At 42.5% G+C, this 13024-nt stretch overlaps 1 protein-coding gene across 1 annotated transcript in view; it reads right to left on the bottom strand.

Moving 5' to 3' along the window:
- Window positions 1–7520: 7520 nt before the first annotated feature.
- LOC126249666 (elongation of very long chain fatty acids protein 7) overlaps window positions 7521–13024 on the bottom strand; it is a 129532-nt gene continuing 124028 nt past the window's right edge. The window contains exons 7-8 of the mRNA XM_049951347.1: window positions 12072–12208; window positions 7521–8397 (exon numbers count right to left, since the gene is read on the bottom strand). Coding sequence (XP_049807304.1) covers window positions 8242–8397; window positions 12072–12208 — 293 coding nt within the window. The 3' untranslated portion in view covers window positions 7521–8241. The remainder of the gene's footprint in view (window positions 8398–12071; window positions 12209–13024) is intronic.

Consider the following 13024-nt stretch of genomic DNA (forward strand, 5'->3'; position numbering starts at 1 on the left):
AGTATTACTAAACAAAAATTAGTGTCATTTGCGTCGTGTGGGTGAAGAACGCTACACGGCACATTTCAGCTAATTTACAGAAAAGGAAAAACAGGCGCTAGGTACCGAAAAATAATGACAAAACAAGTAATTAACAGTTTCTTTGTAAGTATTGTAATTCTCTATCTACTTTTATTTCTATACTCTGCAAACCACTGGCAAGTACATGGAAGAAGGTAAGTCCCATTGTAATGGAGGTGGGGAACAATGCTAGCTTAAATATCTCTGTGCATGCTGCAATTAGTTTAATCTTGTCTTCGCGACCCTGTTCGGAACGATATGTAGAGGGCTGTAACATAATCCGAGATCCATCCCTTAAAGTTGGTTCCAAAAACTTTCTAAGTAGGTTTCGACAGGATGATTCACTTCCCTCTTCAAGCGTCTACAAGTTCAGTTCTTTCAGCATCTTCGTGACACTCTCTAATGGGTCGAACAAACCCGTTACCATTCTTGCTGCCCTTCAAATGATTCAAATGGCTCTGAGCACTATGGGACTTGACTTCTGAGGTCATCAGTCCCCTAGAACTTAGAACTACTTATACCTAACCAACCTAAGGACATAACACATACATGCGCGAGGCAGGATTCGAACCTGCGACCGTAGCGGTCGCGCGGTTCCAGACTGTAGCGCCTAGAACCGCTTGGCCACCCCGACCGGCTGCTGCACTTCTTTGTGTCCGTTAAATATTCGCTGCTAGTCCTATTTAGTAAGTACTAAGGTTGAGCGATATTCTAGGATGGAGCGCATTTTTCGTAAGCAATCTCTTTTGCAGAGTGGTTATACTTCCCTTGTATTCCACTAAAGAAACGCAGTCTGCCACCTACTTACCTATGACTGAACCTACGTAATCGCTCCAATTCATATCATTAAAAAGTGTTATAACCAGGTTTTTGGATTAGTTCACAGATTGCAGTTGTGGCTCATTGATATTCTCGTCATAGGATACTATATTTTTCGTTTTGTGAAGTGCACATTTTTACATTTCTGAACACTAAAGGTATGATGATAACCGTTGAACAACAATGAAATAATATCAAGATCTGGCTGAATGTGTGTGCAACTTTTTTCAGTCAGTGTTTCATTATAGATAACAGCGTCTTCTGTGAAAGTCTGGTGTAAAGAAGTAGTCGTGGAACTAATAGTGGATTCTAAGATTTTTATCAAAGTTTTTTGTTTTTTTATTTTGGAATATTGTTGCAAAGCATTAGTTTTATAGTGTTAGTTCATGTCGCAGACTTTATATACTGAAAACTGTCGGTAGGTTCTTTACAACTTTATGAAACCACCAAGCTGCTCATCAAGTCAAACTGTGATATTCCCAGCAGAACTTCAACTTGGCTCCAAGCTATATGTCTTTACCATCACTTTTGAAGTATCAACTGGGATACAGACTCTATCCTGGATACGGAAATAAGATTTCAAGCGAGTTTTGAAAATGATATGAGTTATTTCGCTATTTCTCATGCTCACGAAGAAGTTTACATGATCTTATATCACGTGTAATTGTTACCCATAAAATATTCGCTTTGCTTATGCCTGTTTTATTGTAGTTCTTTATTACTGTTACGTTCGAGTTCGTGATCTACATGTCTGTCATTAGGGATAGACTGTGTTCTTTATAATGCACGCAGCATCAGTATACTAAATTATACCAAATGCTTATACAAAAAGCATTTCCGACTCACCTTTATTGGAGGGACTAACTTCCCTTTCCTTGATATGTGCTCCAAACCTTCTCCGGAGTCTTTATCCTGGTTATTGTCAATTACCTTCTCTTCTTACGTTATTCAAACGTTTTATTTTACTAGACGTGAAACTGTCGTTGCTGCTGTCAGTCATGCTTCCGGAATACAGCGTTGTTCCAGCGTGCAGAACACCTGATATGACCGCTTGTAGTGCTGCACCCGGACAGATACCATGAGAACTATTAACACCACTGTAAGAGAATATTGTTAACAGCATTATTCCATCAGAAACACAATCAAGGCTGTGAAGATAGTGATAAATCATCGAAGTTCAAAAGCCGGCCAGAGTGGCCGTGCGGTTCTAGGCGCTACAGTCTGGAGCCGAGCGGCCGCTACGCTCGCAGGCTCGAATCCTGCCTCGGGCATGGATGTGCGTGATGTCCTTAGGTTAGTTAGGTTTAATTAGTTCTAAGTTCTAGGCGACTGATGACCTCAGAAGTTAAGTCGCATAGTGCTCAGAGCCATTTGAACCATCGAAGTTCAAAGGATATTAGATTTCAGAAGCCAGGAAATGTACCAAAGTAGTAAGCACAGCACAGTAGATCCACTTCTTATAAGTAATTTAATTTAGGTTCGTGGACCTATTGTGTATGTGAATAAGTAAGCTCTGTGTGGCAAGCGACTGTTATATCGCCAGACTCGGTACTCGGCCTCGAGTGCCAGTTACACATGGAATGCGTAACAAACAGCTCAGTGGATTTGATCCAGAACAGCCCATCGTGGCTCTCTGTGTCCTCTAGCTCCAAAGTTGTGCACATGTAGGTCTTTCCGATTTCGGGAGAAGTCATTGAGAAACCGTCAGATTAAGTGGAAACATGCAGGAAAACTGGCGAGGCTGAGTAATCGGTCTTCAGGAAACGGTTTTGTCGCACCATGTCATTTCAGATCGTATAGGGTGTGTTTCCATGACAGTGACGTGTGTATGAAACCACCGGACAAAAGAGAGTCATACACAGTGACGAACGAGCACTGGACAAGGCTATGTACCACCGCTGGAAAGACTGCCGTCTTGTCAACATGACCACGACGGATCGTACACCTGCGTCACAGTTAACTACACGAAAAAGCGTGGAAACAGGCGTGGAAGCGTCCGCGTTGAAAGTTCGTCTGCAGATAGGACTGGTCTCACACAAGCCACTCTGTTGACTTGCAGTTGCACAGAAACCAGAAATGCCTCTCAGTACTATGGTCACATCAACGTCGTCACTGGTATGCTGACTGGCGAAATGTAATGTTTTCAAAAGGAGTCTCGCTTCAACGTCTTCTGCAGTCGATGGCCGTAGTCTTTTTATATGCTACCGCAGTTACCACAGTGTGGCAGCTTACATTTTTAAGCTTCATAGCGGGCAAACGAGATGTTGGATCGTTTGGGGGCTTCAGTGAATACAACATACGATATCGACTTCTACATATTAAAGGTAGTCTGAACAGTAATCTGTACATCAGGGAGGTTTTAGAGCTCGAGGTTCTGTCCCGTTTTCATGACATTCCACATGCCATATAACAGCAGGGCAATGCTTGTCTGCATATAATGAGGAACGTAAAAGCCACCTTGGCAACATGATAGATACTAGTTACCCCTTTCCTGACCTACACGTTCACCTCATACTTTCCCTTTCGAACTGGTGTGGAAAATGTCTGGCTTGTAGACTGTTTGTCACAGTCCGTCAGAAATCACCGTTAATGCCTCCTGGACTGGTGAACAATCCACGAGTAGGGTGGTTTCCGAGGAACACACTATCTGATCAAAAGAATCGAGAGACTCCTATGTAATTCGGAGTTGACCACTAGATGTCAGAAAAGGCGAACTCACCAGCATAAAATCAGCCAGAGAGTCTTGTGTTGTCACAAGAGAAGCATTAACAGCAGCATGGAGAGCTTAGTGACTTCTGACGTTGACTAACCGCTGGAGTCACCTGAGCAACAAGTGCATCAGGGACATTTCAACCCTTGTAAAACTGCCCAAGTCTATTGTTGGTGAAGTGATAGTGAAGTATAAACGCGAAGGAACAATAACAGCTAAACTATGCCCAAGCAGACCTTAAGTACTTGACTGACAGTGACTGTCAAGCACTGCAGAGTTTTGTTGTAAGAAAGCATGTGAAATCAGCAGAAGGAATCACTCGTGCTCCCAGCAGCACAGCTAGCACAATGGCCACGCGTAATGAGATTAAAAATGGGACAAAAAGGTAGGGCAGTTCCTCACAAGCCACACATTTCTGTCGTCAATGGAACGGTTAGCGACACTTGAGGCGGTGTAAATGTCACTGGACAGTGTATGGCTGGTAACGAGGAATTTGGAGTGATTAATCACGCTATACTCTGTGGCAATCCTATGGAAAGGTTTCGGTTTGGCCAATGTCTCGAGAACGTTGCCTGCCATCATGTGTAGTACAAACAGTGAAGTATGTGGGAGGTGGTGTTACAGTATGGACATGTTTTAAGTGGGTGCTTAAGAAAACTTCTAAATGCGTAATGATACGAACACGTTCTACAGTATTGTGTACTGCGTACAGTAGAGGAACAGATCGGAGACGATAATTGTTTGTATCAGCGTGACAATGCAGTGTGTACTGTGTGAAACAGTGATTTGCGGACAGTAACACTCCTGAAGCGGTCTGGTCTGCTCAGAACCAGACATGGACCCAATGAACACCTCTGGGATGAGTTAAAACGTCGAATACGCTCCAGACCCCAGCGTCAAACATCACTACCTTCGCTGATTTCGGCTCTTGAGGAAGAATTAGCCGTTTTCCTCCACAGACATTCAGCCATCTTTTTTCAAAGTACCCCCAGCGTAGATCAAGCATTCATAAAGACAAGGAATGGACACACCCCACATTAATGTCCAGTGGTTGATGTCCACATACTTTTGTTCAAGTAGTGTATATCCAAACCCTCGTTTATTCCATGCAACGAGATTTTGAGTGTGACTGCAGCTCGTCGGGGCTTTATATCGTACTGAATTATCAAAATGAGAATATCCCTGAGTATTTATACATTGTCCTGTACCTTAGCCGAGCCATAAAGTCGGTTTGTCACGTGTATCTTACCTGTAGCTGGAATTTTCACAAATGTTAACCTATATGGTATTAATTTTGTGTAACATTCTAGCGCTGGTAGTTTCCAGTTTTTGAATTTCGTTATGTCCAGCGAGAACACCAGTAATGCCTATTTTCCTACGACTAAAAGTATTGAACTTGAAGGTTCAGAGGTGTAAGAAACGTTACACACACACACACACACACACACACACGTGCTCCTCAACATGCACTAACGTTTACTAGTTACATAACGATTAGTCTGCAACATTAACTTCATTCTATTATTTAATGTAATTTGGTATCTGAGTATAATTAAGCTCCAGGCATCTGATTACCTTCAGTTCTCCACGTTCCTTTCATTACCCCTTGAGGTTGATGAACATTTCTGTGGCTTTTTTAGCGTTTTTTTTTGGCCAGCTGTCATTTGGTGCAGTAAGTCATCCTACAAATTATTTTTACATTTACTTGACGTGGCAGGAACAGTGTCCTCAGTACTTGTCTAGCATCTACAGAGGTATTCTTAGATGTTTATAGTTCACATTAGATAATGCATAAAAATGAGTTACATGAAACTGTGATTCAGTTTGGTTGGGGTTTATATCCATCTACCACAAGACGACCTATATCAACAGCAGTGCTACCTTCACCTTATTTGTGAGGAAGTGAGGGCAGATTTTTAGGTTTATTCTACACTTAGCACAGCGAACTCTGGGTAAATGGACACGTTATGTCTTATGCACTTACAACATACTTGCATACGCGTATAATGCAATTTACATGTCAACAAGTTTATGCTTTCTCCTTGGTGTGTGACGTAGCATGGTTTCGACACAATTTCCAATTTGATACCACTAAGTTTTGTAATACTTAACCGACAGGTGCTCAGAACAAATAGCTCCACTTAGGCTGCACCTAGACAACAGACGTTCCTGAAAACAAGACAAGTTTGGAATAGAAGTGTCTACTTCACTCAGAACAGTTGTCTGGTTTAAATACTGAATGACAGTAGACGACCACGGCCGGTCTCCAAATGCCGAGGGTCCGATGGGCAGCATATGACTAAAGGGATCTGGCAATAGCTTTAAAATAATCGTAATAACAGCCTCTATACCAGTACGGTTGGTTAACCTCGGAACTGGAGCAGTAACATACTGGTCGGAATAGGCATTGGCTGGATAAAAGGCACTGGAAGAGAGAGAGAGTGAAGACTACTTCAGGCAGTAGAGAATTCTTTCATATACAGGGTGATTCGGCTGTCCCTACTGATGTTTCATGCAGCTGTGATGTTATTCTGACCTTCAAAAACCACGCGCGGGATCTTCACATTCTCTCACTCGCTAGGCGCGAACTGTTAGTCCTACAGGACCTTTTTGTAAGAAATTTAATGTAGTTAAATTTTGTTCTGGGGTATGTTTTCGCTAGAGGCTGTAGTTGTAGAGTTATTAAAGAAAAACGTACAAAAGTGACCTTCAAACGCACCTCAACTCCCAAGCTCAACCCCAAACGGTCAGGATTTCTAGCATGTTGTTCATGACACTGAACAAAAATTTGCATCTACACGAATTATTTCCCACATTCGACCTTTTCACTGACTGGCCTTATTAAACCATCGGCTTAGTGGGACAGTCACAAATTGTAAAATTGGCGTTTGTGTAAATTTTACCTAAAAATTTTGTGAATATTAATAGCATGAAATAAACAATTAGGTCGTTGTATTCGCCAGCCCATCTGACTACGAAACTACCGTGCTCGTAAGGGTTAAGTTTGAACTGAACTGTCAATGTAATTAGTTTTAGCGTGATGTTTTCCTTTCTTTACCCTCAAGGGCACGTATCAATTGATTATGTTAACTAAACAGCTGACTATGCTGGTGGCATAATAGCTCAGTCAATAGAGACCAAGAATGTCGAATATCGGGAATAGTTCGTGTAGTCGGTAACTTTTGTACATTGGTAAGATGGAGTGCCATGAACAATATATTAGAAATCGTGACTGGTGGGGGCTGAGTGTGGGAGTGCGGGAGCGTTTTAAGGTGACTTTTGTACGTTTACCCTAAATAACTCAAAAACTGTGCCACCTAGCGAAAACGTATCCCAGTAGAAATTGAACTACATTAAATTTCCGACAAAAATGTCCTATTCATTTTTTTCTGTAGGACTAATAGTCTGCGCATTGCGAGCGAGAGAATACGAAAATCTCGTGCTTGGTTTTTAAGGCTAGATATAGCATTGCGGGTTGCATAAAACGACATCGGTAGGGGCAGCTTAATTACGCTGTATACCATGGAGGTGGCGATAACCACTGGAACGAAAAGCTCTGTTTTTCTCCACTGGAACCTCTCAGTTCATCATGCAGGAATGGACCTCACACGATGTCAGGCGGATATTGTTTCATTTTAGTGCTGAGAATTTGAAAGAAATACGAGAAATGGTTTAGGTTTCACGCTTTTAATATTTTATTTGTTGTACATTATATGAAATGAGATACACATGAAGTTTGAAAAAATTAAATACTTTCAAAAATTTAATAGCTCTGGCATAGAAACAGTTCTGTTGCAAATGTCGGAAACAACGAACTTCTCATACATACTCTTCATAATGAACTTATATGAACAAGTGTCAAATTAATATGATAGCAATCATATGAAATCAGCAACAATAAATTATTTATTAACATGAGAATCTGTCAGACACAATAAATACGTGTGTGTTTATGCAACACTACGTTCTCTTCAGGGTCATATTATTTTCTAGAAGTGTTTGTCTCAGAACATGTAAGCTTATCCGTTGTTCACAACTAAAATGAATAACGGAAATGAACGTTCCGCTCTCTCATTCAGATCATCAGAAATGTTGCTGAATAAAGATTTAGAATTTTTAATCTTATGTTTAAAAATAAGTTTCGGAACCAGTGGTTGTGTGTATAAGCTGAAAGACGTACAACCAAGTACCATCAATGTTTTCATTGTCTTCGTTTATTCTTGTGTTTGTAACACGGCACTGACACTCTTCCGAGAGACAGAACATCTTCATACCACAGAGGCTACAATTGCTGTCCAGATAAATGACATGTATCCTTTCACTTATCAACCTCTCAATTCTCAGACGTGAGACGTGTGAAAGATTACTGATAGTAGAAGAAATATATATAAGGCGTAAAACACATTCTGTGAACCAGTTCCTACGAAAGCCGATAGCAATAAATACGGCACACTTAAAGAAATGAGTGTTCTGTATACTGACCGAATGTTAACAGAGAAATGAATCAGTATAGCAGAGGTGAGAGTGATTCGTACTTAGCTTCTAACCGATACACATGCGATGGCACTATTTACAATGGGAGATACAGCACACTTCTCAAGTTTGCTTAAAGCTGGCGTCTGTGAAGCTTATGCGCTGTGTGGACTAAAATGTCAGGCGCGTTTCTTGTATGCATTTCTGTAGAAGTCGAAGAACAGGTACAGGAAGATCACCACGTTTCCTACGAAGAAGAATGTCAGCGCCTTCGGGAACTCACAGTCGTAGGCCAAAAGGAATAGCAGGTACATTAACATGATGCAAAACTGCCCCTGAAAACAAGAAAAGAAAAAATGTGACACTTATATTGTCCAATGCTAAACTCCAAGAATTTATTTCTATAGATACATACTAGCTGACATGAAAATGATCGAAACTCGGAAAAATACAATTTCTTTATTTTATCGTCCATTAATAGACAAGTAATACAATTTCAGTGTTTACTCGGTCTTGTACTAAGCAACATATATCGCTTTATACCTTTTGTACTGTGCATGCATTCTTCTCAACATACAGTCCTGGAAATTGAAATAAGAACACCGTGAATTCATTGTCCCAGGAAGGGGAAACTTTATTGACACATTCCTGGGGTCAGATACATCACATGATCACACTGACAGAACCACAGGCACATAGACACAGGCAACAGAGCATGCGCAATGTCGGCACTAGTACAGTGATTCAAATGGCTCTGAGCACTATGGGACTTAACATCTGTGGTCATCAGTCCCCTAGAACTTAGAACTACTTAAACCTAACTAACCTAAGGACATCACACACATCCATGCCCGAGGCAGGATTTGAACCTGCGACCGTAGCAGTCGCGCGTTTCCTGACTGAGCGCCTAGAACCGCTAGACCACCGCGGCCGGCACTAGTACAGTGTATATCCACCTTTCGCAGCAATGCAGGCTGCTATTCTCCCATGGAGACGATCGTAGAGATGCTGGATGTAGTCCTGTGGAACGGCTTGCCATGCCATTTCCACCTGGCGCCTCAGTTGGACCAGCGTTCGTGCTGGACGTGCAGACCGCGTGAGACGACGCTTCATCCAGTCCCAAACATGCTCAATGGGGGACAGATCCGGAGATCTTGCTGGCCAGGGTAGTTGACTTACACCCTCTAGAGCACGTTGGGTGGCACGGGATACATGCGGACGTGCATTGTCCTGTTGGAACAGCAAGTTCCCTTGCCGGTCTAGGAATGGTAGAACGATGGGTTCGATGACGGTTTGGATGTACCGTGCACTATTCAGTGTCCCCTCGATGATCACCAGTGGTGTACGGCCAGTGTAGGAGATCGCTCCCCACACCATGATGCCGGGTGTTGGCCCTGTGTGCCTCGGTCGTATGCAGTCCTGATTGTGGCGCTCACCTGCACGGCGCCAAACACGCATCCGACCATCATTGGCACCAAGGCAGAAGCGACTCTCATCGCTGAAGACGACACGTCTCCATTCGTCCCTCCATTCACGCCTGTCGCGACACCACTGGAGGCGGGCTGCACGATGTTGGGGCGTGAGCGGAAGACGGCCTAACGGTGTGCGGGACCGTAGCCCAGCTTCATGGAGGCGGTTGCGAATGGTCCTCGCCGATACCCCAGGAGCAACAGTGTCCCCAATTTGCTGGGAAGTGGCGGTGCGGTCCCCTACGGCACTGCGTAGGATCCTACGGTCTTGGCGTGCATCCGTGCGTCGCTGCGGTCCGGTCCCAGGTCGACGGGCACGTGCACCTTCCGCCGACCACTGGCGACAACATCGATGTACTGTGGAGACCTCACGCCCCACGTGTTGAGCAATTCGGCGGTACGTCCACCCGGCCTCCCGCATGCCCACTATACGCCCTCGCTCAAAGTCCGTCAACTGCACATACGGTTCACGTCCACGCTGTCGCGGCATGCTACCAGTGTTAAAGACTGCGATGGAGCTCCGTATGCCACGGCAAACTTGCTGACACTGACGGCGGCGGTGCACAAATGCTGCGCAGCTAGCGCCATTCGACGGCCAACACCGCGGTTCCTGGTGTGTCCGCTGTGCCGTGCGTGTGATCATTGCTTGTACAGCCCTCTCGCAGTGTCCGGAGCAAGTATGGTGGGTCTGACACACCGGTGTCAATGTGTTCTTTTTTCCATTTCCAGGAGTGTACTTCATGCTCAACAGACACTTACTTCACAGCATGCTGGTCGTTTCTACTGCATTAGGGTTTAGGTTTTACATACACTCATGAGCTAAGACATTATCGTCACACGCTTAACAGCGTTTTGCTCCAAATCTGGAATGGAGTGCAGCAGCGATTCTACGTGGAATTGATTCGATAGGTCGCTGCTAGATTCTCGGGTATCTCTACGCTTAGGCGGCGAATTTCTCTTAAATTACGAGCAGTGTGAGAAAAGTAATAAGACTGACAACACTGCAAGCAATTTGGCAATGCTGCGCTGTTCCACTTGTGTACACCGGTGTGTTGATTCCTTCCAGCCGCTCAGTCCGAGCTTCAGCTTCCTACAGCCTTCACGTGATTTTTGAAAGCGCCATCAGTGACGTTTTGTTTCAACTGTGTGTAACGAAAATGGAACAGCGGATTCTAGACCAACGTTATGCCATCAAGTTTTGTGTTAAACTTGGGGAACTCGCGAGTGTGACGTTTGAAAAGCTGAAACGGGCCTATGGAGAACATTCTGTACCAAGAGCACAAGTTTTTCGCTGGCACAAATCATTTTTGGAATGCCGAGAACTTGTTGAATATGAATCCGCTCAGGGAAACATTCAACTTCAGAAACCGATGAAAACGTCGAACGTGTGTGTGCTCTTGTGAGATCAGACCGACGTTTAACAATACCAAGCGTTTCACAAACATGTCCTTGAAAGTGTCAGGAATAGTGTGAATTGAGTGAGACTGGACATTGTAGACAAGTGGATGCTGCTTCATTCCAACGCTCCATGTCACACAGCCACTTCCATCACGGAATCCACAGGCTCCCTGTTCACCTGAACTGGGTCCTTGCAACGTTTTTCTTTCCAAATATGCTATTTCAGGCTTATAGCAGACTATGTGGAAACGATTTTTCCGTAAAAAATGTAGTTATATCTAGTCAGGCATCGAAAAAATAACACTAACCTCAAGCAAAGAATGGCAACTATCCTTGAATTTAGAAACATATATATCACTCCTATTTTCAGGAAACTTTCAATGGTAGTAGCCTTGCCTATGTGTCATAGAAATGCTAGAAAGCAACAAGACCTCATAAGCATACTTATAGGTTTCTAAGAACCGAATTTCAGGACAGAAACTGTGAGTGGCATTTAAATAATTATTCTCCCCACGCTCCGTCCATGGGTCGAATGAAAAGCAACCTTCACATACAATACAGTTTAGTGTACCTCCTATAAGTACTTCATAGTGATTCCCTTAAAATATTAATAGCTATAAATGTGGATGTAGAAATCTTATAGCTCAAATGTAGTGTATCTGATAATTAGTGTTCTCTTCATTGATTGTGCATACTGTTTCTGTTTTATGGAATTGTTTCAAAATCTTCCATATATTTAGTTTGCTATTGTACAAATAGTGTTCTTTAAACTTATGTATTGGTGACTAATATGATCATAGCTCTGTATTAATTCTTTTCTTCTGAAAACGCAACACTTGCCTAAATATCTAATATGATTTGCCACCTAGCTCAAGAATGGAGACACATCTGTACGTTTATAGGAGCCATCCAGCTTAAGTGCTACAGCAGTTAATCTGAAAACACCTCTAAGACAATTATCTTTATTATTAAGTCAATTACCCGCTACAAGCAGACCATCAAACGTTACTATAAAGTTTTTTGACTTCAGACGTAAGCTTCAAAGAGAGGAAATAATATCTTGTCGTACATCTTGTTAGGAACTGTTTTTAGCAACAAATGTTTGATAATTATTTTTAGGAGTGTAATATGAAAGTACTTACGAGCTGGATCCAAGTCATGTACTTTTTCCACCAAAGGTACTTCTGATAGCGGGGGCCGAGGGCTGCCAGCAAGTAGTATGTGTACATGAACACGTGCACAAAAGAATTGAGCACTCCAATAACGACGCCTTGTTCACCTGCGAAAGCAATCCGTAGGTTGAACCAATAAACAGTTAATTACTACACAAAACATTGAAAAGACCAAATAAAGTTATCATCAGAAAGTGTGTGACTGAAAGTATTACTTTTATTGTTATTATAATTCGTGTCATATAATATCATGTGACAATGTTTCTCATTTGGAACAAAAAAGTAAGGTAAGGAAGGTATAATAACGAGGAGAAATACTACAATTACTTTGAATGGTAGGATTGACGAAATTCTGAACAAATTTGGAAGCAGTAATTGTGAAATCTACATTTTTACTCTGTATTTAGCATTCCGTCTACAGGATGCCCATCAGATGCGGAGGATTAGCTTAGACATCCATGGGGGACCCTCCAGCATGCAGTTGAAAAATTAATGATGTAAGGTAATACACAGAATATGTAAAACAGAACGCCAGCCGTGATCGTAAATTTAGACAAGCTACTCTCAAATTAAAGTTCATACACGTCACACTGTGAGAGTAATACTGCTAATATGTCCCCATACTGTCTCTAAACTGAACATTTGTTTCATTTCCAATGACTATCCTTTCCTCCAGATGGCTTTTACCTTTTTACAGTACTACCAGTGTCTGAGCTTCAGGACCACTGCAGAACATACAAATTGCGGAGTGTGCTTACAACATAAAATCGTGAGGAAAAAGGAATCTCACTTTTGTTGCTTTTATATATGATGAATGGGTCACTGTTTTACAGATCTTTTAAATCCAAATTCCGATGACAATGGTATTGCGTACCAGACGAGAAGGTGAAACTAACCGTCATAATATGTATCAGTAATCTTCT

Source organism: Schistocerca nitens, chromosome 3, assembly GCF_023898315.1.
Source record: "Schistocerca nitens isolate TAMUIC-IGC-003100 chromosome 3, iqSchNite1.1, whole genome shotgun sequence".
NCBI lineage: Eukaryota > Metazoa > Arthropoda > Insecta > Orthoptera > Acrididae > Schistocerca > Schistocerca nitens.